We start from the raw sequence: 26,945 nt of genomic DNA, 5'->3' as shown, positions 1-26,945 counted from the left end.
TCAAAGAGTTAGAAATATCACACCTGCACAGGTGTGTATATATATTTTAATCATCGGGAAAGGAAAAATAAGAAGTGGCAATAAAGGTTCAAGTGGCTACTAAAACATCCCAGACCCAGGCCCTTCCACAAGATCAAATCTGCCAATGGAAATTGAAGGGAAATATGTCACTGGTCTGGAACAGGGATGTATTATTTTAAGACAGTTGGTCAAAATTGTAATTAATTTTATGGTAATCTTAAAACAATAGGATATACTCTAAAGACAAGGAATGGGAAGAATTATCTGAAGAGAATCTGATACATTAGAAATAGAATTAAATCCAAATAAACATTTATTGCATTTCTATGCAAATCAGATGCTGGGCTTTGCCTGGGGCAGGAGGAGAGGTGTTAGGAGAATGATAACCCAGAGTTGTCAGGAAAAAGTTCTCAAAAACTGCCTTATGGTGCATTTTCATTGTGTAGAACTAGGGGGTCCACTTTTAAAGCATATGTATAAATTCTCCTTTCGGATTATCTTTTTCTTTCTTCCTTTCTCTCCTTCCTTCCCATTCTCTCCTTCCTTCCATCCCATTCTCTCCCTCCCTTTTCTTCCTCTCTTTCCCCCTTTCTTTCTTTTCCTTTCTCTCTTCCTTCTCTCTTCTTCTTTTCTTCACGAAGGCAATGTTCCATTGGGTACCAGTTTTTGTATAATATTGAGTTGCTTTCTTCCAGAAAAAAGTTGTTTTACTTCATCTAATCCTCTAAGTCCCTGAGGTGGAGTCTCGGTGGTGGTTTAGTTGCTCAGTCCTGTCTGACTCTGTGACTCCATGGACTGTAGCCCACCAGACTCCTCTGTCCGTGGGATTTCCCAGGCAAGAATGCTGGGGTAGCTTGCCATTTTCTACTCCAGAATCTTTCCCCAACCCAGGAATACAGCCTGTGTCTCCTGGATTGGAGGTGGTCTCCTGCATCGCAGGCAGATTCTTACCCTGAGCCACCCCAGGTGGTGAGGTAGTCTTTCACTTTAAAAATGAAGAAACTAGGAGTTAAAGTGGGATTTGATTTCAGGTGATTTATGCATATACTAATTATGCTTGTCTGCTTGTAGAGCATTTTCTGCCTATAAAATTTCTCATTAAATGTCCAACAACAGAGGATGAATCACATGCTCGTTGTCACAGGACAGTGGCTTTCATCTCCTTTTTCTGTCCTCACATAACAGGTGGTTATGGCACAGTCCTGTTGCTTGGGTGGGTAATTCTCAATGGTGGTTAGTAGTGAACGGGGCATATGGGTACGACTGTATGTAACTTGAAAAAACCCTGACCCATCAGGTGATGGGTGATGTTTATACATCCTATTGGAGGTCCTGCTGTAGAAGAATATGTATTGATGTGGAGGAATAAAAGCAAGTCACAAAACAGTATGTATGGTATGATTTAATTTTTGTAAATATTTGTATGTAAGAGCATTAACCGAACTGTATTTTTTTCTGTTTTCTATGTTGTGCGTCAGTTTTGTTTCAAGAGAAAAAAAAAAAAAAAACCTTTCAGGAAGTAAATCCTTGTAGAGTGTTATTTCAGGAAGCCCTTGGCTGAGATGTGGCAGGAAGTCATCAGTGCACTGAGAATGAGAATTAAATTCTTTATCATGGGTGTTGCTTCAGGAGGAACAAAGATTTCTGAAGGAGTGATAATACAGTATGGAGAAACCTGGTTGACCAGGAAGGCATCTGGCTTAGGGAGCAAAGCCAAAACTTCAAATATGTTTTTTGCTCAAATTTAGAAAACCAGTGACCATGAAGAACAAAAAACCCTGTAGGAACTTTCAGTTCAGTTCAGTTCAGTTCAGTTGCTCAGTCATGTCCGACTCTGCGATCCCATGAATCACAGCACACCTGGCGTCCCTGTCCATCACCAACTCCCGGAGTTTACTCAAACTTGTCCATCGAGTCGGTGATGCCATTCAAGCCATCTCATCCTCTGTCGTCCCCTTCTCCTCCTGCCCTCAACCCCTCCCAGCATCAGGGTCTTTTCCAATGAGTCAACTCTTCACATCAGGTGGCCAAAGTATTGGAGTTTCAGCCTCAGCATCAGTCCTTCCAATGAACACCCAGGACTGATCTCTTTAGGATGGACTGGTTGGATCTCCTTGCAGTCCCAGGCACTCTCAAGAGTCTTCTCTAACACCACAGTTCAAAAGCGTCAGTTTTTCGGCGCTCAGCTTTCTTCACAGTCCAACTCTCACATCCATACATGACCACTGGAAAAACCATAGCCTTGACTAGATGGACCTTTGTTGGCAAAGTAATATCTCTGCTTTTTAATATGCTATCTAGGTTGGTCATAACTTTCCTTCCAAGGAGTAAGCGTCTTTTAATTTCATGGCTGCAATCACCATCTTCAGTGATTTTGGAGCCCCAAAATATAAAGTCTGACACTGCTTCCAGTTTCCTCATCTATTTCCCATGAAGTGATGTAGGAACTTTAGTCTTTCCCAATTTTGTCACAATCAGAAGTCAAGGTCTTACGTTGCGTGTGTGTGTGTGTACACAAGGGGTAACTGAAAGCTCTTGTGTTTTGTGTGCTTCAGCCTCCTTGTGGTGAAAGTCACAGTAAAGATAAAAAAGGAGAGACCAGAAGTCTACTTCCCTTGTAAATTCTTCCTGTGTAAAATGCACAGATATTGTGAGGGCACACTGCATGCTGTTGATGGACTAATAACAGTTAAGTTAAATATAAAAGGCTGGACTGCAGAGAGAGGATGTAATTTAAAATCATGATCCAAATGTAAATGGCAGGCATGATGAGACTCTTTGAGTAGGAAAGAGATGGGCGGTCCCTCCCATCTACATACCACCAGAGCTGAACTATGAAATAATAAAATGCACTTAGTAAGTTGTTATTATTTAGTCACTAGGTCGTGTGCGACTCTTCTGTGACCCCTTGGACTGTAGCCTGCCAGGCTCCTCTGTCCATGGGATTTTCCAGGCAAGAATACTGGGGTGGGTTGCCATTTCCTTCTCCAGGGGATCTTCCCAGCCCATGTCTCCTGCACCACGGGCAGATTCTTTACCACTGAGCCACTTGGGAAGCCCCAGTTAACTGATTTAAGAAATGCTAAAACAAAAACAAAATTGAATTCTCATTAGTGGGGGTCAAGAACTCTAGGAAGGGTAGGCTGAAGAATAAAAGAAATTCAAAAGGGCTTCATGGACTTCAGATAACTCATTCTAGACATAAGCAAGGCATAAAAAGCCCACTGTATTTACACATTGCATCATGGGTCCTCAAACACATGGTGTAACACATGTTGGTTGCAGGCATGGCCGTTCAGCTCTGGTGGTACGTAGACGGGACAGACAGAGAAGCCAATGAACCGGATGGGAATGCAGAACCAGACCAAGCCACAGAGGTGGAGCAGGGTAATGGGAGCAGGTGCACCCAGGAGGCTGGAACTGTGTGGTCTGAGGAGGCAAGGCTCTCGGCAGAGCCCCACCGGGACTGCAGCATGAGAATTTACAGATCCAGGCAGGTTGGTGGCATCAAGACTTAATCTAGTTACCAGTACAGGGGCCCAATATAGAGTCAGACAAGCAATGAAGATGACTAAAGCCACATTCTAGATGCTCAGCTACAACTATTTTATTTTTTTGGCCACACTGAGTGGCATGCGGGAATTAGTTCCCTAGTCAGGGCTCGAACCCATGCTCTTTGCATTGGAAGTGCAGAGTCTGAACCACTGGACCACCAGGGAAGTCCCTCAGCTAGAGCTTCTTAAGTGTGACTTTCTATAACCTGAGACTTCAAGGTATATTTGCAGGGAGGGAGGGAATCTGATAAAACTCTTAACTGAAAGAAAAGGGCAAGTGTAACCCTTCTGTTTGAACCTATAATACAGCCTAAGATATAAGGAAGTCATCACTGACAGGAGGAACTTAATTTGCAATTCGACTAGGTCTGTGTTTATTTATAATAATAGGATTTGCTAAACACCCTCACTGACAAGGAGAGTCAAAAGAATTAACAAGCACAGCTCAAGAGGCCTTCAGCGTGGTGTAGAACAGACACACTCGGGAGCCAGACTCCATGGTCCAAACCTTGGTTAGTACATGGCAGTATTTTATTTAGCAAATTATAGCTAATTTGTGTATAAAAACTGGAATAGTATCTGGGGAACCAGGACACCTAAATTCTAGACTCAAATCCTAGCCCTGGATCTAACTACTCATGTTAACTTGGGAAAAGTGCATACACTTTTGAGGACTGTTTGCAGACCTGTACAATTGAGATGAGGACCAAGACTACTTGAATAAAGTGCTTTCTGGGAATCTTTCAAATCCTTATGCTCTTCAAAGAGCACCTGTACAGTCTGCACAACTTTTGAGAATCACTGTGTTATCTCAGTTTATATATTAATCCAGACCTAAATGTTATGATTCCCATTTCAGAGAGGAGGAAATGGAAATCTAGCAAGTTTGATTTATCTGTGCAAAATCCGATGGCTAAATTAGTGGTGAGAATAGGATTATTATTTGGTTCTGTCAGTTCTAAAGCTGTGTAATTTCTATTTTTCTGTATGTTATCCTGTCATTAGACTTGATTTGTTGACTAGGCCAAGATCATAAATACACACAATCTATATCTCACTCTGGTAGGCTGGCACTTTGATATTTTTAAGTTGCTACTTGTTCAGTTCTCTCCTCTGTCAGCATTCCCTTGCCTTGTTATTTATGGTTCTGTCAGCCCATATGGCTTAACTCCCATTTCTTACTTTGTTAAATGTCTCCTACATGTCTGTTTTCTAGCAGTAACTCCTTTTATCTGAAATAAAATTCTTATGTACTTGCTCATTTCTTATGTACTTGCCACGTTACAATGAAAAAAACTAATTATGCATGAAGTTGGTGCTAAAATGATCATAACAAAGGATAAAACAAACATCAGGGAAGTAAAGACTCCAGTAATTATTTTTCATTTTCTTTTATATCTAGGTCTTTAAGAAACAAGGAAGATAGCTTTCAAGTCTAAACACTGGAGCAACCTAAATCACATTAATATAACAATCATCCTCTCCTAAAGGAAACTAAATGAATATATGAATGGAAAATAGTATTTAATACGTAGCTTTCAGAAAATAGAAACACCTCAGAGAAACTGTGACACCAGTGTATGTATATACGAGGTAATATCTGTATAATTAGCAACTCTCACAGCAATGGGAGACACTGCTTTTTGGATACATTATACATAAACTTTCTATCTCAAGAATTCCACATTGTTGTAAAATAATTTCAGTTCAGTGCTATGGCAATTATGCAAATAGATGTAAACTCCATTCCCAGATGAACATTAAAAAAGCAGAATGCCTACTAATTATGTATTAACACAAATGTCAACAAAAATAATTTAACAGGTGCAGAAACACAATACTGAAAATATAATTATCAATACAGCTGTCTTAAAAGAGTTAACTAGTACCATCAGGCTTAAAAAAAAGCACTTAAGGCCACTGTTTTCATGTTTCACTCTTTCAGCCACCATACACCAGTGTTACTATCAGTATCTAAATAAGGTGTTTAACATGCTTATATTTTATTTAAGAGCTGGAATACAGGCTTTACAATATATCTGAAACATCATCAATACTGTGATAATGCCATTATGATAAGTCTATGTGTGTGGCATTAAAAAAATAATGGCTGGTCATAGTATGTTTTTCTGAACTGAATTTTAAATTTTCTAGAGGCTAACATGATAACAAATTTTTCTTCTTGACATGGTATATTCACAATCTTCTTTCATAAAGTTCACAGGCATTTCTTGTCTTTCCCTGCACGATCCTGTAAGAAAAAAACACGACTTGGGTAGTTAGAGAAAGAGATTCACAAATATGACAAGGACTTTTAAAAAACATTCTCTTTCAGTTCTGGTTTCCTCAGTGTGTATGCCCAGCAGTGGGATTGCTGGGTCGTATGGCATGGAAGCAACCTAGATGTCCATCAGCAGACGAATGAATAGGAAAGTTGTGGTACATATACAACACAGGAATATTACTCAGCTATAAAAAAGAATGCATTTGAGTCAGTTCTAAAGAGGTGGATGAAACTGGAGCCTATTACACAAAGTGAAGTAAGTCAGAAAGAAAAACACCAATATGGTATATTAAAGCATATATATGGAATTTAGAAAGATGATAACAATGACCTTAGATGCAAGATAGCAAAAGAGACACAGATGTAAAGAACAGACTTTTGGACTCTGTGGGAGAAGGTGAGGGTGGGATGACTTGAGAGAATAGTACTGAAACATGTATGTATGTTACCATATGTGAAATACATGACCAGTCCAAGTTCGATGCATGAAACAGAGCGCTCAAAGCCGGTGCGCTGGGACACCCTGAGGGATGGGATGGGGAGGGAGGTGGGGGGGTTCACGATGGGGGACACATGTACACCCATGGCTGATTCATTTCAATGTATGGCAAAAACCACCACAACATTGTAAAGTAACTAGCCTCCAATTAAAATAAATTAAAAAAATAAAAAACATTCTTTTCTGTGTATAGTTATTAATTATAAGGATAATCAAATGAAAATACAAAGTCTCATATTTTAAAAAACTACAAAATGTATTAATGTGTTTAAAAGGAAAGGAAATAACACTCTTGTTAAGTTCATCTTTTCCCTGGCTTTAATCTATTTTGCTTTCATTTCACAGGTTATACAAGGAGAACAAAATTTCTAAAATTCCCCTCGTGCAAACCTAATTAAGATTTTTGGCAAAGAAAGAATGAAGGAAACAAAAAAATCCATACGGGTGGCATTTTTTGTTGCTGTTCTTCTGAGAAGAACTGGCTTCTCAAATTACACTCTTTGCTGATCATAAGATGACTATAATACATCATTTAAAACTGGAGGAAAATGGAATAGACATTAACATAAGAGATTATTTTCTACATTGAGAAAAAACAAAACAAACAATGGAGTTGTGTGGTTATTGCTGCAACAGAGAAGCTATCAAGCTTTCTTTTGGGCTGAGCATTCTTGCTTTCAGGGCAACTACAGTAACATTAAATTAAAGCAACTGAGTCAGAGGACAGCATTAGAGGAGGCATCTGAATAACAAGGTATAGCTCTTATGTGTTCACATATATCTTACCACTTTAGATAAAAATCATAGCTTTAATGGAGCTGCTACCCTGACGAGTCCCTTAAGCGAAGGGTAATTTTCCAAAATGAAACTTTAAAAGTGGATAGTGCTGACAAGTCTGTGCTGTCAATGACCCCGAATACACTGTGTTTTTTTTTTTTTCTAGAAGAGAGCCATGGCAAACAAGGAAAGGCAAAGACTACATGTTTTGAAGGTACTGTTTTCTAATATTTATTTAGTGCCTATAACAGGCAGGGGATCAGATGGGGAAATCCAAAGAGGTTTACAAGATATAAAGTGGAATTTGTTTACAATAGAGAAACCAGTTTCCCCTCTTCCACCTGTTTCCTTAATATTTTAACAGTCCTTTAAGATTATTTTATTTAAAATAAATCAAGTATATAAAACTGAAAAGTTGTTTTCCAATGAACTTTATGATGTAATTCAATTATTGAGGTTGGTCTGACAACAGAAGTAAAATTCATAAAGGACAATTTGGCACAGCTTTTTACTGTGGCTGGTCTAGAGCAATCTTTTATTTCTCAAATGGGTTCAGAAAGTGAATATCAAAGTTTAAGAGTGACTTTTAAGAAAATGGTTCTCATATAATGACACCTAAATCTCAGAATATTATTCAGGCTCTCATATTGGATAATGAGGGGTTAAGTAGGTGAATGGGAAAAAAATGTGGCCAATTAAGAAATAACTTTCCCACAGTAGTAGATATAATGGTCATCTGAGTTAAATTCACCCAACCAGTCCATTTTAGTTTGTTAATTTCAACAGCCATCATAGTCAACAAAAAGAGTCTGAAATGCAGTACTTGGATGCAATCTCAAAAAGGACAAAATGGTCTGTTTGTATCCAAGGCAAACCATTCAATATCACAGTAATCCAAGTCTATGCCCTGAGCAGTAATGCTGAAGAAGCTAAAGTTGAACGGTTCTGTGAAGACCTATAAGACCTTCTAGAACTAATACCAAAAAAAGATGTCCTTTTCATTATATGGGACTGGAATGCAGAAGTAGGAAGTTAAGAGATAACTGGAATAACAGGCAAATTTGGCCTTGGAGTACAAAATGAAGCAGGTCAAGGACTAAGAGTTTTGCCAAGAGAACTCACTGGTCACAGCAAACACCCTCTTCCAACAACACAAGAGAAGACTCTACACATGGACATCATCAGATGGTCAACACTGAAATCAGATTGATTATATTCTTTGCAGCCAAAGATGGAGAAGCTCTATACAGTCAGTAAAAACAAGACCAGGAGCTGACTGTGGCTCATATCACAAGCTCCTTATTGCCAAATTCAGACTGAAATTGAAGAAAGTAGGGAAAACCACTAGACCATTCAGGTATGACCTAAATCAAATCTCTAATGATTATTGAGTGAAAGTGACAAATAGAATCATGGGATTAGATTTGATAGACAGTGCCTGAAGAACTATGGACGGAGGTTCATAGCTCAGAGGCTGTGATCAAAACCATCCCCAAGAAAAAGAAATGCAAAATGAAAAATGGTTGTCTGAAGAGGCCTTACAAATAGCTGAGAAAAGAAAAGATGTGAAAAGCGAAGGAGAAAAGGAAAGATATACCCACCTGAGTGCAGAATTCCAAAGAATAGCAAGGAGAGATAAGAAAGCCTTCCTCAGTGATCAATGCAAAGAAACAGAGGAAAACAATAGAATGGGAAAGATTAGAGATCTCTTCAAGAAAATTAGAGATACCAAGGGAACATTTCATGCAAAGATGGGCTCAATAAAGGACAGAAATGGCATTGACCTAACAGAAGCAGAAGATATTAAGAAGAGGTGGCAAGAATACACAGACGAACTATACAAAAAAGATCTTCATGACCCAGATAACCACGATGGTGTGATCACCCACCTAGAGCCAGACATACTGGAATGTGAAGTCAAGTGGGCCTTAAAGCATCACTACAAACAAAGCTAGTGGAGGTGATGGAATTCCAGTTGAGCTATTTCAAATCCTAAAAGATGATGCTGTAAAAGTGCTGCACTCAATATGCCAGCAAATTTGGAAAACTCAGCAGTGGCCATAGGACTGGAAAAGGTCAGTTTTCATTCCAGTCCCAAAGGAAGGCAATGCCAAAGAATGTTCAAACCACCACACAATTGCACTCATCTCACACGCCAGCAAAGTAATGCTCAAAATTCTCCAAGCTGGGCTTCAACAGTACATGAACTGTGAACTTCCAGATGTTCAAGCTGGGTTTAGAAAAGGCAGAGGAACCAGAGATCAAATTGCCAACATCCATTGGATGATCCACTGGATCATCAAAAAGCAAGAAAGTTCCAGAAAAACATCTACTTCTGCTTCATTGACTATGCCACAGCCTTTGACTGTGTGGATCACAATAAACTGTGGAAAATTCTTCAAGAGATAGGAATACCAGACCACCTGACCTGCCTCCTGGGAAATCTATATGCAGGTCAAGAAGCAATAGTTAGAACTGGACATGCACAACAGACTGGTTCCAAATCGGGAAAGGAGTACGTCAAGGCTGTGTATATTGTCACTGTGCTTATTTAACTTATATGCAGAGTACATCATGAGAAATACTGGACTGGATGAAGCTAAAGCTGGAATCAAGACTGCTGGGAGAAATATCAATAACCTCAGATATGCAGATGACACCACCCTTGTGGCAGAAAGCGAAGAAGAACTAAGAGCCTCTTGATGAAAGTGAAAGAGGAGAGTGAAAAGAGTTGGCTTCAAACTCAACATTCAGAAAACTCAGATCACGGCATCTGGTCCCATCATTTCATGGCGAATAGATGGGGAAACAATGGCAGACTTTATTTTTTTGGGCTCCAAGATCACTGCAGATGGTGACTTCAGCCATGAAATTAAAAGACACTTGCTCCTTGGAAGAAAAGTTATGACCGACCTAGACAGCATATTAAAAAGCAGAGACATTACTTTGCCAACAAAGGTCCATCTAGTCAAAGCTATGGCTTTTCCAGTAGTCATGTATGGATGTGAGAGTTGGACTCTAAAGAAAGCTGAGCACCGAAGAATTGATGCTTTTGAACTGTGGTGTTGGAGGAGACTCTTGAGAGTCCTAGGACTGCAAGGAGATCCAACCAGTCCATTTTAAAGGAAATCAGTCTTGAATATTCATTAGAAGAGCTGATGCTAAAGCTGAAACTCCAATACTTTGGCACCTGATGCAAAGAGCTAACTCATCTGAAAAGACTCTGATGCTCGGAAAGATTGAAGGAGGGAGGAATAGGGGATGACATAGGATGAGATGGTTGGATGGCATCACTGACGCAATGGACAAGAGTTTGAGTAAGCTCTGGGAGTTGGTGATGGACAGGGAAGCCTGGCGTGCTGCAGTCCATAGGGTCGCAAATAGTTGGACATGACTAAGCGCCTGAACTGAACTGAACTGAACAGTTGTAGAGAGTTTATCTTGTTTAAAGATATTTGAAGGGCTTTCTTGCTTAGGATTTAATGCTCATGAGATATTAAAATCCTTATCTAAGCATTAAAGAAGCCAAGGTGCATGAATGTCAAATGATTCACCAGTGGTTTACAGAATTGTTTAACCATGGGGCTAAGAGTTTTTTTTCTTCAAATAGATATTTGTTACAGGGAACTGGTTTTATAGGTGGTAAGAGAGTAGACACTGAAAGAGGATGGCAAGGCAACTTAGGAATTAGCAACAGGAGAAAACCACTCTTTGGGTTGGAGGGCAATGGAGGACACAGTATTACAAATTCCAGGAATGAGGGACACCAGGTGGAAGCCCCCAATGGGAACTGGGACTGTGGAAAGAGATGAGGCTGCTGTGGCAGATGCTGCCCAAAGCTGAGAGAGCAGGGGAAGTTCCTGGCTTTCCCCTTTTCCTGCCTTTAGTCTTTTACCCATGCCTCCCTTTGGCTGAATCTGCCCAGAAGCCAGAGAACAGATCCCAGAACTCAAAGTCCAATGACCAGCAGGTAAAAGAGCGTTAACAGTTAATGATGACGATTTCTTGACTTTGAATCCAGTTGTGAATGCTTTCACTTTTCAGTTAGTGATTTTGGGTACATTATTTAAGATCTACAGGTCTCATTTTCCTCATTTACATAATATACATTTTAGTTGATAAGCTAGGACAGAAAGTACGAGGATTGTTATATGAAGCCATCAACTAAGTGCTCGGTCCAGAGCACATCCTTAGTAAGTACTATCCATTAAATACTTCAAAAACCTGGATATAAGGCCTAAATGCATCAACGCCCAACTCTCAGCCTGGTACTTGGCATATTTGGGATGAGATCATTTTTTCAAAGACACAGATTTAACCGTCACTTTCTTGGGAGGGGATTTCTCATAAAAGCTTTTGAACACTTTTATCAAGAACGTATACCTGTAAGCTGAAATTTTTTGGGAACGCTTTTTTTGGGTTGAGTGCATCTCAGTAACATACATTTTTTAGGGATTAAGAGAATCATTGGATGCTGCCACAATGGGATATTCAGCAATGATGGAGCCTTCCTGCTGCTTCTCCATCTAGGGATCTAAATGTTTCTGACACCTAGGCAGAGTCCACTGGTGTAAGGTACTCATCCTCATTGCCTATACTCTGACCTCACACATGGGAAGGTGAAAAAGTTCTTTTTCCAGGTGACAGGCTTCTAAAGTGCTTCTCCACTTTCCATGGAGGATCTTGAAGGATGCAAAGGAATAATTCTCATCTCATCATGCCATGATAAAGCCAACAATTTCAGGTACTCTGTTTTAGAGATGGGGAAAGGGTGGTCTTGCTGAAAATCGAACTGGTTTCTCCAGACCCTGTGAAGTGAGCTTTGGGAGTCCTGGGTCTGGAGCACATAAAGTATCTGTCTGTCTCTGGGTGTCCTATTGTCAAAGTAGGTTAGTTAAACATGCAACTCGGCTGGGAATAACAGATTGCCAATGTGCTTTGGACCTTCTCTTGACTGGCTCTAATCAAGGCCAGAGTGCCTGGATAAGAGTAATTCATTATTTCAGTAAAATTTCTACAGAAGAATTAATACTGATAATGGTGATAATTATGGTAAAAGCTCTCATTCCTTGGGTGTTTACTGGCCAGGTACAATGCTAAGTGGCCTACACATTTTCTTTAATCTTCCCAACAAGCTGGTGAGCCAGGTGCTATTATTGTTCTGATTCTACAGATGAAGAGAAGTGAGCCCCAGCAGGGTGACATAAACTGCTTGGGATCACAAAGCTAGCATGAGAGTTAAGAGTTATTCCAGTGTCCGACTCCAAGGCCTATGAGTAGAGTGCTTGCTTGTCTTGTACGAGGCACATTGCTAGATCCTGAAGATACAATGACCACTGACAAGCAGGGAAATGAGACTAAGGTTTCTTGTACAGTGAAATAACTGTAGAGCTGTAATTGCTAAAAAGCCTTGATTGAAGGCCACAAACGCTGCCAAATTCTAAGGAAAAGCCCAACCTGAAAGCAGAAGAGCAGAGACAGTCCACTTTGGGAGGAACTAGGAAAGCCAGGGTTGCCTCTGGAATGGGTGGGTCTTCCCAGCGGGCTGGCAAATCAATTCAGGTTATGACCTGGCAGCCCAAGAGGGAAGGAAGACAAGCCCATTCCATGGGTGAATGTAGGGAACTGGCTCTTGATGAACTGAAGGGGAAGAGAAAGAAAATCATGGCCCCAACTTTGTGGCTTCAGTGACAAAAAGGTTTTCCCTATTTCCATCTTTCAACTCAACTCTTGAGGAAAAACATATATTTGAATGCTGCAGGGTTTGTCCTAAGATGTTTAAAACAGTAGGACTGAAGAGTAGTGTGATGTAGGTCTTTGATTTTTGGTTGTATTTTGACATGCATATGGCAAACATTCAAAATGTCAAAACTAAATTATTTCAGGATCAACCTTTTTTCAATGCTGCTCAATTCTTTTGCTTAAAACATCATTGCAACAAGAGTGCTCTAAGTTAGCATGCTGTAAATCTCTATGTCATGATTATCTTGCATACTGATGCAATGTCCCACTCTTAAGTCTTCAAGTAAAAACTGGCTTAATCATTTAGCAAAGTCAGAATTAAGAACACCTTGACTTGGGAAGGTGAACAGCCCAAATAATTGACTTAAGTAATTATTTTTTAAAAGCTGAGGCTCATAAAGTGGATGTCACCCACCTGAAGTCCTGAGTGTTCTCTCAGGAGCCGGTCATACTCTTTTGAAAGTCTCTCTGATTGCATCTTCATTATCATCACGTCATTTTGTGCCTTAGAAAGGGCTAGAGAACATTGAAAAGAATTAAAAAATCTTAAATTTGAAATTATTTCAAATTTATAGGAAAGTTGCAAAGAGAACTCCTTTGTAGCCTTTATTTGACATTGTATTCTCTCTGTACAAGCACAATTATTTTCTTGAACCATTTGAGATCAAATTACAGACTTCATGTCCCTTTACCCTTAGGAAATCACTGTGTATTTCCTAAGAACCAAGATATCCACAGTATAGTTACCAAATTTAGGAAATTTAACATCAATATAATACTTTTTATCTGATCTACCATCCACTTTCGATCTTCACAACTGTACCACTTATGTCCTTTTTATCATTTTTTTCAGTTCTAGTCCAGATATCTAGTCCTATATTGAAGATTGGCATTAAGATGTCATGCCTCTTTAATTTCCACTAATCTGGGATAGTTCATTAGCTTTCCCCCTTGCCTTCTTCTCCCTACTCTTCAATGACACTGATATTTTTAAGAACACAGCCCCCTCTTTTTAATAGAATGTTTTCCATTTTGATTTTGCCTGATCTCTGATTAAATTCAGATTATATCTCCCTCTTATATGCAAATACGACATAATGTTGAATGTATGTTGATACTGAATGTATCTTAAGGTTATCACATTTAGAGGCCCATCTGCCTCTGTTTTTTCCATTTTTATAGTTATTTTCCTCCTGTAACTAAGAAGTGATGAGACAATTAAGACTATGTAATGACACCACCTTATGGCAGAAAGCGAAGAGGAACATAAGAGCCTCTTGATGGAGGTGAAAGAGGAGTGAAAAATCTGGCTTAAAACTTAACATTCAAAAAACTAAGATCATGGCATCCGGTCCCATCACTTCATGGCAAATAGATGGGGAAAAAATGGAAACAGCGAGAGACTTTATTTTCTTGGGCTCCAAAATCACTCCAATCGGTGAACGCAGACATGAAATTAAAAAATGCTTGCTCCTTGGAAGAAAAGCTATGACAAACTTAGACGGTGTATTAAAAAGCAGAGACATCACTTTCCTGATAAAGGTCCGTATAGTTAAAGCTATGTTTTTCCAATAGTCATGTATGGATGTGAGAGTTGGACCATATAGAAGACTGAGTGCTGAAAAATTGATGCTTTCAAACTGTGGTGCTGGAGAAGACTCTGGAGAGTCATCTGGACAGCAAGGAGATCAAACCAGTCAATCCTAAAGGAAATCAACCCTGAATATTCACTGGAAGGACTGATGCTGAAGCTGAAGCTCTAATACTCTGGCCAATTGACGCGAAGAGCCGACTCACTGAAAGACTCTGATGCTGGGAAAGATTGAGGGCAGGAGGAGAAGGGGGCGACGGAGGATGAAATGGTTGGATGGCATCATCTACTCAATGGAAATAAGTTTGAGCAAGCTCTGGAAGATAGTGAAGGACAGGGAAGCCTGGAGTGTTGCAGTCCATGGGGTTGGGACATGACTGAGTGACTGAACAACAAAACATCCTGTTTCTTGTCAAAACTTCAAGTTTATATTCAGCATCTACAGATCATTCTTTCCCAAAACCAATCTTTGTTATGAAGATTGCAAAACAGTGATTTTCCAACTTCACCATGCAATCCAAATTTATCAGTCAGCACTATAGTATAAAGAAGAGTCTTCCTTTCTTTCATATCCATCCATCCACCATCAATATGAACTAAAAATAGATTGCTATTTTTAAAAATGATTTATAACTCATTAATATTCTTAATTTCCCCCAGGTCTGGCCAGGGAGAACCCCTTTCAGGCTGGCATTTATGCCCTTTGACTATGCTCCCAACAGTTCCTGGAACAAGATGTTCCAGATTTACCCTAACCTTTCCCAGGCTCAGCCTGGACTCAAGCATTACCAAATAGAATTTATCAGAAGGGTCTGCTTTTGAAAAAACTGAGGGTGGAAAAAATATTTTATCATTTTTACTAAGAGATGGGTGACCCTATTTCCTTAAGAATGATCACTTTCTTCTACAAAGTAGAAAAATATGGGGTGTATAAGTGGCATTTAAAGACATTACTTCAAGATGATACACAAATATGGCTATATATTAGTCTTTGTCTACCAAGGACCTAAGTCAGAAGATTAGACAGAAGTTAAAATATGTATATAAAGATATACATTTAAGTCAACACTTTGTGTAGAAGCTAGTGAGCAAATGCGCAGAAGGGAAGAGTTGTATAAGATGGACTGGAGAAATTCTGGGAATCCTGAACTAGCTCTACATACAGTTCTGCACATGCAGCCTTCAGAAGTTCTGCATTTGTAAATCTTTGAGGGTAGGATTTGAGGATAGAAAGTGGGATTTATAAAACTTTAGTCACTTGTTTTGCAAAATAAAATTAAATTTTAGGTTCTCTTTATAAACAGTTTGATTGTCTTCCCTCCTGAGAAGCCATTATAAAGGCATTTTTATATATAAATGTGTAAGTCACTATCAGCTGAAGTACCTTTTGTATCAATACTTTCTTGACTATTTTGTCTAATTAAACTCTGCATTGTTCTACATCTGTGCTGTCCAATATGGCAGCCACTAGCTTTATACGGCTACTGAGCACTTCATTTAACATATCTTCGTAATGGGAATATAACTGCCTCACAATGCTGTGTTCCTCTCTGCTGCACAACACTGTATGAGTTGGTTACATGTACACCTATGCTCCTTCCCGTGTGAGCCTCCGTCCTACTCCCTCCATCCTACTTCTTAGGTCATCACAGAGCACTGGGCTGAGTTCCCTTTGCAACACTTTAAATATGGCAAGTGCAACAGAAGAACTGGGTTTTAAATTACATTTAAATTAAATTCTGATTTAAATAGCCATACATAGCTAATGCCTAGTGATATTAGATAGCATAGCTTTATAATTTCCTCACACTACTTCTACAGATCCATAATCTAAATTAGGTATTAAAAACTGAATTTGACAACTTTAATGTGTCACTTAGTAAAGAAAGGCATGGGTTGGATGTGGAAGAGAGATTTCTGGTAGTTAGATTTCATAAGGACCATAGCCACAACATAAAGACGATGCATTAGTTTTCAATTTGGGCATAAGGCATTTCCTAGAAGACACGAAAAAATAGAGCATGGTGTCATTTTCGGGACCTTCCTTACTAAAAAATGTTTAAGAGTTTGGACTTGCGTATATAAAAAGCAAAGAAGATTCTACAACTTAGTAACATCTGAGTAGTCTGTAACAGTGGTTTTAAAAATGTTGATCAGGAGCTTGTATTGAACAGTTCTTAAGGTTAAAAATGACTTATACTTAAATTTCTGACATGAATAAATTAATTAGGAGATTTAATAAATCATGTATCAACTCATTAAAAAATACTATTACAACTTCCTTATTAAAAGATACTATTTTCTTATGAATTGTTAGGAGAAAGAATGAATCAGGTGACCCTACGAATCTGTCAGAAAAGCTAGAAACCAGGTGTATATAGCCTATCCAGAAGTTTCTTCTGGTTATGAAGAAAGTACAAAGCTATAACAAACAACTGCAGGCAAATCCTGTTTTTCTAGCACTTATCAAGCCAAGGCATGAACTGTGTTTCTTATTTTATTCTGTATTTCAGTGGATATTAGTAAAACTAATGATTACTAGCTTACTGATTTATTCCAATTAGGAGAGGCTGTTACTGTCTAGGAGCCTTCTGGACTGTTTCCCAGTCCTTTCTTTACCTCTCATTTTATAAAAACTACAATATTCTGTTTTGGTTGTCTTCTACCTCCTTCTGGAACTGCCTTTATGACTAAGCGATTACATAAAGTTGTTATCTGACATTTGAATATGCTTCTCGTTTTATTTCAAACCATGTTATTTTGGAAACAGCATATATAGGGAAGACATCAGATAAGGAGGCTTGAGGTGATACATCTAAGTCACTATTTCAATCTTCCCATCTGCCAAAATGAGCTATCACTTTCCAGTAGTGGTATGGAAATATTGAGACATTTCATGAGATTACTGGACAGGTTCAGTTATGCTCACTGGGAACTTTTAGAGGCACCAATCATTAATATAAAGAAAAACTCTAATTAATATTACAGTGACATGTAGTAAGCCAAAATATTTGTGTAAAATGACATGTAAGCAGGCCAAAAATACCTGTGGTTTTCCAAGTGCCAAACTTACATTTATTGAGCCATTTGCACAGTGGGAAGAGTTGGTGAGACCGATGCACTGTGTAAATGTATCACTATGATTTCTATCCGAGATAACAGACAGTATCAACTAAACTCTGCCAGGAACATTAAAAAAAACATTTTTAGACCCATTGGCAACAGAGCTCAAGTTGGCTGTGGTATACGAGGTATAAGGACTGCACTAGAGGAAAACTAATTTGAAAAGTGTTCATACATCTGGTTTTGATTTCCTTTCAGTCCATTTGGTTCTATTTTTGAGAACTCGAGAGTGACACACCAGACTATTCAGTATACTTAATCCTTATATGTACTGTTCCTTTACAGGGATCATCACTGGACCACTAATCTACAGTAATACTTCTAAAATACTTGGAAAGGACACACAAACATCTGTTCAGTAAGGGATATAAGTTGTGGTTTTAATTATATTATGCTTAGTTTTGTATGTGCCTATCTTGTCAGGTACATGCAGGTAAGGTCTGTTTTATTTATTACTTCAAACATTACCTACTTTCTTTTAACCCCACACCCATATGTTGATAAGGTGTGTTGGTTCTACTTCCTTTATATCTCTCCAATCTATCCACTCCACTCAGTCACTATTACCACTCTCTCCACCTCTACTGAAATGGATTCCTCACCTTGTTTCTTGGCTACTCTAGTTCATTGTCCACAAGCCAAAGAGACTGCTCGCTCCTATGCCTAAAAACCCCATAACAGTGCCCCTCAGATGTAACAGGTAAACATGGCACACGAGACCCTTTATGCCATCATAAATCTGAGACCTACTTTTCAACTTGCATCACTGCCTCCATCTTATTTTACGGTTTAGTCACAGTCACTTCCTTGTAGTATTTCAGAAAGTACTACTCTTTCAGTTACATGCTGCTCATTTTCTTAAACCATCCTTGCTCATCTCCTTTAACCTCCTTGCCTGACTCATTCTTTCCTACTTCATCTGGCTAATTAATATTTATCCTTTAAAATGTCAAGAAATTATTCTTGATCTCTTCTGTTGGTTTCTACTTCACCTTGAGCTTAATCTTATTATATCACTTATGCTGAAGTGTAACTATAACCCTGGGCTTCCCTGGTGGCTCAGCAGGTTTGATCTCTGGGTCAGGAAGAACCCCCTGGAGAAGGAAATGACAACCCATTCCAGTATTCTTGCCTGGAGAATCCCATAAACAGAAGAGCCTGGCAAGCTACAGTTCATGGGGTTGCAAAGAGTTGGACACAACGTAGCAACTCAACAACAACAACAAACTATGTCCCCAGCAGATCATGGACTACTCAAGAAACAAAGTTGAACTTCCCTGGTGGTCCAGTGGTTAAGAATCTGCCTGCCAGTGTAGGGTATATGGGTTCGATCCCTGGTCCCAGGAAGATTTCACATGCCGCAGAGCAACTAATAAGCCTGTGCGCTACAACCACTGTGCTCATGTGCCACTACTGAAGCCCCTGCACCCAGAGTCCATGTTCCACAACAAGAGAGCAGCCCCTGCTTGCCACAACTAGAGAAAGCCCGAGTGCAGCAACAAAGACCCAGGGTAGCCAAAAATGTTTTTAAAAATTAAAAGAAAAAAAAATGAAGCTGTGTCTTGTCTTGCTATTCTGAGCACCCAGCACTGTGCCTAGCGTTTGTTGGGTATTTAAAATATGTTCCTTGAAGGAATCAAAGAGCAAATGAAAAGTCTAAGCTTTAAGCATGTAAAAAATCCACTTGTGTGAAATCAGTTCAGTTCTGAAAATATGATAAATGTCAGGTAAACAATGGAGGACCATTTTACTCACTTGATAGGAATCTTGGTTTCAACTAAAACCAATTATATCTTTAATGAAAAAAAATTCAGGCTAGTTGGAAATTCACAAAGGAAACAGACCACTCATGATATTTTGATAAAAATATAATTGTTACAAATATCTCATGCTAATTTAGAATTAAAAACCAAAAGCAAATACTATCATAGAATCCAGTTGAGCTAAAAAAAAAACACAAAACAGAAAATACTTATTTTAGTAATGGGGCAAGATATGTACAAGATAAGCCTGGAGTATGTTGTAGAGTTAGAATGATGTACTCAAAAAAGATAAAGGAAAAAAAAAAGAAAATCCACAATGATGAAGATACATCAAGGAGACACAGGAGTAAACTGAAGGAGCTCCCAATGACTAAAGCTGTAAAAAATAACCTGAGCAACAAAACAAGTAGTATTAAATTATAATCTGAACTATAAAGTAGATATTCATGAGTTTTTCTGATATAAATAAATAGGGGTAAGTAGACAAATCTGTGCAGAAGAGCTTCAAACATTTATTCAGATACTCTGTCCTCAAGGAGATAGGGCATAACCCCCTACTTCTTAATCTTGGGCTACAAATAGTGACTTTCCTTCCAAAGACTACATTGTGGAAATAAGGGGTTAAAAAAGTAACTTTTTTTAGTGAGGTAGTGTCAAACACTACTTTAACCAAAAAATCAAGGTCAACATCAACAGTGTAAATCATGTTGATAATATATTCTTGAAATCATGTAGTAAAAATGACATTTTACCTCTGTGACTTTCCTCTCAAGTCCCATACCTCAGTCTAATCATGAAAAATAGCAGATTCCAAATGAGAAACTTTCTGCAAAAAGCCAGTACTTCTCAAAACTGTCAAGGTCTTCAAAAATAAGTCTGAAAAACTACTGTAGCCAAGAGAAACCTAAGGAGATATGAAACTAAATGTAACGTGGTATCCTGAGTGAGATCGTAGAATACAAAAAAGATCTCAGGTGAAAACTAAGGAAATCTGCATAAACTATGGATTTTTTCAATAATAATATATCCATATTGATTCATTAATTATATAAATATAACATATTAATGTAAGACATGAATATTAGGAGACACTGAGTATGGGGAATATGATAATTCTCTGTGCTATACTGCCTACTTTTGTATAAATCTAAACTATCCTGGTTTACCAGATGGTAAAGAATCTGCCTGCAATGCAGTAGACCCAGGTTCAATCTCTGGATGGGGAAGATCCCCTGGAGAAGGGCATGGCAAGCCACTCCAGTATTCTTGCCTGGAGAATCCCATGGACAGAGGAGCCTGGTGGACACAAAGAGTCGGACATGACTGTAGTGACTTAGCACACAGCACACATCCTAACATAAAGTTTAGTTTTAAAAAATTACAGTGGGAAAAAAGCCCACACAAAAAATATATATATGGGACATGCTATAATAAAATTCATTAGGATATAAGTAATATCTTAGTAAGAACCTATCTGATATGATTTTTTAAATTCCCTTGCTTAAAGAAAGAAAAACTTAAACTTTTCTTTAGTGTAAAATCTTCTGATGTTTCAAAATTATTATATTATACATTTAAAAACCCCACCAAAGTGGTAATATTAAAAAAGTCACTGAGTGGGGAGTGAGGAAGTAGAGAAGAGCAAAAATTCTAGTAAAGCATGGACTTAATACATTTCAAGAATAACAAAGTATAGGTTTCTTCATCTTCATGAGTAAGTCTTACATAGAAAAGGCTTAAGTTACTTAAGAGGAGGGTTAAAAAAAAAAGAGGAGGGTTGAGGGACAGTATGATTATAAACATCTTAAAGATACTTAAAGTTAGGGCTTATAAAAATAGTTTTTATGAAATCTACATTAGAGCCAGTATGTACAACAAATATACAAGGGTGGTGAGAATTAAGCTCCTTAACAATGATGATAAATCTTTACTATTTACATCAAGAATATGAAGAAGGAAAGTTTCTTCCAGTCTCTAATTTCTGAGAGTTCATGAAACCTAAGAGCCCCTCCAAAGATTCCTAGTCTTCACGACTAGAGAAGATGAAGCTTTTACACAGGTGAAACTGCCGTAAGACAAGGGAGTCATCCATTCATCTATCCATGCGTCAACACATGGAACGCCTACTGGGCATCAGACTTTCTGCTAAGCGCTGAGGATGGAAAGATAGCTAAGGTCCTTGTTCTCACAATACGCATCTTCTAGTCAGGGAGGAAGACAATAAAGAAGCCAACCACCCACCCAACAGTGAGTGCTAAGTGTCATGCAGGAAGTTCAAACAGAATGCCAGGATGGAGCACGTACAGCCACACAGAGATGGAGTACTCAGGAAAAGCTTCTCTGAAGTGGTGAAATTTAAGCTACTATCAGTTCTGTCTGCTAAGGGCACCTAGAAGCAATGACACCCCAGTAGCACAATGAGGGTCCAGATCTTACTTTCTATCTACCATTCTTCACTTTAAGGCTCACTAGAGAAATGGTTGATTCAAAGGATGGAGGAGGAAAGGAACAAGATAAGCTTGGAATATCTAATGTTATACCAGAATGGAAATGCTTACAGAATGGGGGCATGACAAAATGATAGGGGACCCAGCTTGAAAAGATTCCCATTGGCCAAATCTGAGACAACCTGAACAATAAAATAAAATTTACTGAATATATTAAATAGGCAAATCAATAAATAACTGTGGGAAAAATGAAAAAGCTCCTCCTTTAACAATAGAATGGCATTTAAAAAATGGAGAAGGAATAAGGAAATTAGAAAATCACCATTTAGAAACTGTAAAAATAATAGCAAGGAAAATATGGAGAGAGAGAAAAGGATAGGGCAAATATAAGATATTATCATTTGGGTAACTGAGTGAGGGCTACAGGGCTCTTCTTGGTAGTATTTCTGCATCTCTTCTGTGATTTGAATTTATCATGTCTGATTAAAAAGTTAAAAGGAAAAAAAAGTTTGCTGTGAAGCAGAACAGAGAAATGGGGCAGTAAGTGAAGGAATATGAGACAAAAGGAGGATTTTACTTTTATTTTTTGGGATAGGAGGTGTCAGAGGATGCTGGTAGGGTGATAGGAAGTGAGGAAGTAATTGCAGAAAAAAGAGCCCTTGAGAAGGATAATGGGGTTGAGAGTCACAGCAGTAGAAGAGGAACTAAAACTTGTAACCCAATGACATTCAGAGTTTGAGTCCAGTTGGGGAAGGACGGTAGTTTTGGTGGTAAGAAGATGACTTTTTAAATTAACCCTCTGAGTTCAATGAAGTATGATGGATTTAGAATTTAGAAGTGAGACAAAAAGATCTAAAACAGTTCTGGAGAGTGAAAAAGTGAGAATTTAGAGACGTGCAATAGGACTGTCACCGTGTTTAGGGACCATGTGAATACACGGACTGTACATTTAAAACAAGAAGTTAGTTCTTTCAGCCATGTTGAGATGCTTGTGTGCAGATACAAAGTAGATGGATAAGCAGACTCACCAAGGCTCAGACCTTGAGAGACACAAGAGAAGTAGATGACGGGGGTGGGGTGGGGGGGGAGGGGAGATGGGAGGAAAAAGGGGGTAAGTAGTTTGCAAGAACCTAATTATGATGAACCTTGAAATCTAAATTGGGTAAGGAGGGAAGAGAGAGGATCAGTATTTGGGGGTGAGATTTATTAGTATCTTAGCTACCAGGCCTGGAATACTGTGTGTGTGCTAGGGACAAAGAGTTGATTTAGATGTGGCCCTGCCTTCCCAGCACTTACAATCTAGTAAGAAAGATAAAAAATGAAAAATAATTTCTACAGAGTACACTACTAAATACATATCCACACAGAACTATGGAGGTCCAGAAGGAGGCCATTCAACCCAGCTTGAAAGGAGGGAGTTTCAGGGAGGCTTCTTAGAGGTGGTGATGGGGAAGCTGAAGGATGAGGGCAGTAGAGGCAGACAGACCTGCAGTCCAAAGGGTCAAAGGAGAAAGATGATGAAACACCACTGTTTGGACAACTACACGCTCCCATATTTAATAGAATTCAGTTCAGTTCAGTTCAGTCGCTCAGTCGGGTCCGACTCTTTGCGACCCCATGAATCGCAGCACACCAGGCCATCCTAAAATTAAGACTGGACAAGGATGGGGCTGGCAAAACTGGAGATGAACTGGGGGCAGATCACAGAAGACCATGTGTGCCTTCCTGAAGCGCTATTATAAAGGCAACAGGAACTAATACAGAGTTTTAAACACTGAAGAAGCCAAATCAAATTGATGGTGTTGACGGTGACCATCCATAGCCCAGATGGTTTGCCACTCTAGTGGCAAAGTAAAGATGCCAAACTAACAGGAGTGACATGCTTTAGAAGACTGCTTGCTTCCCACGAGAAGGAGCAAGATATTTTTTGGAATGGAAACAAAGGGGCAAAAATAATTATACTAAAGAGTAAACATTAATGAATAAAACAAAAAATAGCTCTGTTTTTCATATGCGGAGAGAAAGGGGAAATGAATGACTTTGTGTGTGTTAGGTATCGTTAGGTATTTTTCTACCTATCATTAGGTATACAGTGCCTGCCCCATCCTCTGGGGGACTATGAACATGAATGAGGTTTGTGGGTGAAGTGCTTCTGGGTTTTAGAAAAGACATGAATGTAAGGCATGATGATACTTATAAAGATTACTGGGACTCTGGACCAAGGAACCAATGAGCAGGCTTTATAATTTAACAAATAAACCCAGGCCTATGTTATGCTGTTGGCAAAAGCAACAATAAATGCATAAAGACTTCTTTCATGAATCTTAAGTTAGGTTGCTAATATGTATGTAAGAAAATTTTGGCTCTGTTGCTTAGCAAAGAATAATTACAAATTATATAAATATGCTAGTTTTGCACTTGAAAATCAGGGTGTATGTTTTAGGCAAAGCACTGTGTAGGTATAGCTTATATATACTGCTTCAAAGAGTTTTATGTTTTATAAAGCAATTTCATGTGAAAGCAGAAGCAACACGTGAAATCTCTAATTTACAAATCATCATGTATGCAGAACTGAAGGAATCAATTGACTCTGACTATAAAAAAAGAACCAGTTTTACTATATATAAGCATATATAATTCCTTAAATTATCTGATCAACATTCATTCAATGAGTACTTAGGTGTACAGCAAATTTTCTAATAATATTAAAGCAGAAATCAATCTCTTCAATATCATCTCATTTATACTGAAAAAGGTATTCTTTATTTAAAGACCCTTAACAGGAGTCATAAAGGGCCAGATTGCAAACATTTTTAGCTTTCTATGCCATGTAGAGTCTGCCCAGTTTGCTTAACTCCACAGCCCAGAAGACATGTAAATGAATGAGCAGGGCTTTGTTCCAATAAAATTTAATTTCTAAAATCAAGGCAACAAGCTGGAGTCGACCCATGGGCCACAGTTTGCTGATCCCTATCCTAAAACACACTTGTAAGTCTTATCAGATTCTCTTAGATTATCAATTTATTCAAAAGAACTATAAAATAAAGTATCAGAACATGAGAGGAGAGGACTCAAATTACACTTGAAATTTTAAGAAACTGCCTAAGAAGTTCCCCATTTATCTATTTTGCTTATAGAAAGGACAAATACTATATAGATATAGGATGCTGCAATGAGATTTCGCTTTAGGAAGGAAAGGTTTTCTTCCTTTTTCAGCTCATTTTCATAGTTGAATGCTTTCTATCCATTTCAAAGGTGTGTTTAGAGTAGAGTTGTCCAATTTAATTTCTCTACTGCACTCGGCAATTACACATAAACCTGAAACAAACTGATTCAATCAATATGCCTATCAACATATTCAGAGAATTATGTTTGATTACATTTTAATCAGACTTTCCTGGTGGCTCAGACGGTAAAGCATCTACCTACAGTGCGGGAGACCCGGGTTCAACCCCTGGGGCGGGAAGATCTCCTGGAGAAGGAAATGGCAACCCACTCCAGTATCTTGCCTGGAAAATCCCATGGATGGAGAAGTCTGGTAGGATACAGTCCATGGGGTCACAAAGAGTAGGACATGACTGAGCGACTTCACTTTCACATTTTAATCATCTGAACATTCCATTATTTGGTATGCATTTAGCACTCTCTACTCCAGGTTGTTTTTTTTTTTTTTTTTTTTTTAAGTAAACTAACTCATATGTCACACAGAGGAAGGAATAAATTGTAGTCATTTCATGTATATATGTTGGATCCATTCATCAAGGATATAAGCTCTCCAGGGAAAAGAATATTTTCTCTTCTTTAATGCCCCTTTGTAGAGCTAACGAAAGATTTTCTTCAGGTTGCATCACTTATGGTTGCTGGCTTCCCAGGTAGTTAAGCTGGTAAAGAATCCACCTGCAATGCAGGAGACCCCAGTTTGATTCCTGGGTCAGGAAGTTCCCCCTGGAGAAGGGATAGGCTACTCACCCCAGTATTTTGGGGCTTCTCTGGTGGCTCAGATGGAAAAGAATCTGCCTGCATTGTGAGAGACCTGGGTTTGATCCCTGGATTGGGAAAATCCCCTGGAGGAGGGCCCCACTCCAGTATTCTTGACTGGAGAATCCCACGGACAGAGGAGCCTGGTGGCCACGGTCCACGGGGTCACAAGGAGCCAGACACGACTGAGCACACACACACTGTCAGAGCCATGACGTCACCCTGGAGCTTCCGTCTTCAGTTACTACTTTCCCTGGAGCTATTCCTCTCGGTCACTGTATAACAATTACACAGTTTATTTTACACAAAAAGGACCTGGAAGCAGATAAGAATCTCAAAAACTGGAAAACATTACAACTAAACGGGAATGTGACAGGAACCAAGCAGGAGGACATATCACTATGACATATTTGTTACAGGAAACAGTCCACAACAAGAAAGTCTCCTTCTTCTGATTTGATAATACTAACTGCATGTAGAGATAATATACACTAATAAATGGCAATACACCCTTTATTTAAACATTAAAAAAACAACCTAAGAGTTAAAATCTGACTAAAGGGATGGGTCATATATTCTATTTGATTTAAATAACTGATGTACTGTTATTAACATATAGTCTATTGCCATATCTATCAAATAATCTGTTATTTTTTTAAAATATGGACTTTGCTTCAAAGGAAAAGAAGGTGATATTAAAGAAGCAGAAATTTCCAGATAAGTAAACAGAGGAGAAAACACATGTGTTTTCTCATTCAAAGCAAAAAAACATTTGTTAAAAGGTCATAAAGCAAAAAACATAACAAGACTAAACCTACCAATTTTTAAAAAAGCATTGCAAAATTAAAAATAAGATGGTGGCTTTGATATAAGTGCAAGTTAAAGATAGTTGAGTTTACACCCACAAAAATTTTCAACTGTAAGATATGCTTAGTTTGGACTTCGAGAATTTATTTTTAGATAGATAGATGGCTCAAATAGTTCCTTTGCAAGAAACTAGAAACCCCACAGTTTTAAATCTGTCTTATTCTTGTTTAAGACTCAAGAGGCAGAAACACAGGGTTACTGATATAAAGAATAGTAATTTTTCTGTAATTTTCTCTTATCTTGATCTTCAATTTCTCTTGTAAAGCACTTCAACTATTTTTACTCTCTGGTCCCCATGT

General features: G+C 38.5%; 1 protein-coding gene across 2 annotated transcripts in view; it reads right to left on the bottom strand.

Annotated features, from left to right (window-relative positions):
- Positions 1 to 5,080: 5,080 nt before the first annotated feature.
- Positions 5,081 to 26,945, bottom strand: part of BCAP29 (B cell receptor associated protein 29) — a 49,244-nt gene continuing 27,379 nt past the window's right edge. For both annotated transcript variants that reach the window (XM_061165249.1, XM_061165248.1), the window contains exons 7-8: positions 13,293 to 13,393; positions 5,081 to 5,826 (exon numbers count right to left, since the gene is read on the bottom strand). In XM_061165249.1, coding sequence (XP_061021232.1) covers positions 5,794 to 5,826; positions 13,293 to 13,393 — 134 coding nt within the window. In that variant the 3' untranslated portion in view covers positions 5,081 to 5,793. The remainder of the gene's footprint in view (positions 5,827 to 13,292; positions 13,394 to 26,945) is intronic.

The sequence above is a fragment of the Dama dama genome, chromosome 18, assembly GCF_033118175.1.
Source record: "Dama dama isolate Ldn47 chromosome 18, ASM3311817v1, whole genome shotgun sequence".
Lineage (NCBI taxonomy): Eukaryota > Metazoa > Chordata > Mammalia > Artiodactyla > Cervidae > Dama > Dama dama.
The sequence above is the reverse complement of the archived record's forward strand: the minus strand, read 5'-3'. Positions and strand labels throughout refer to the sequence as shown.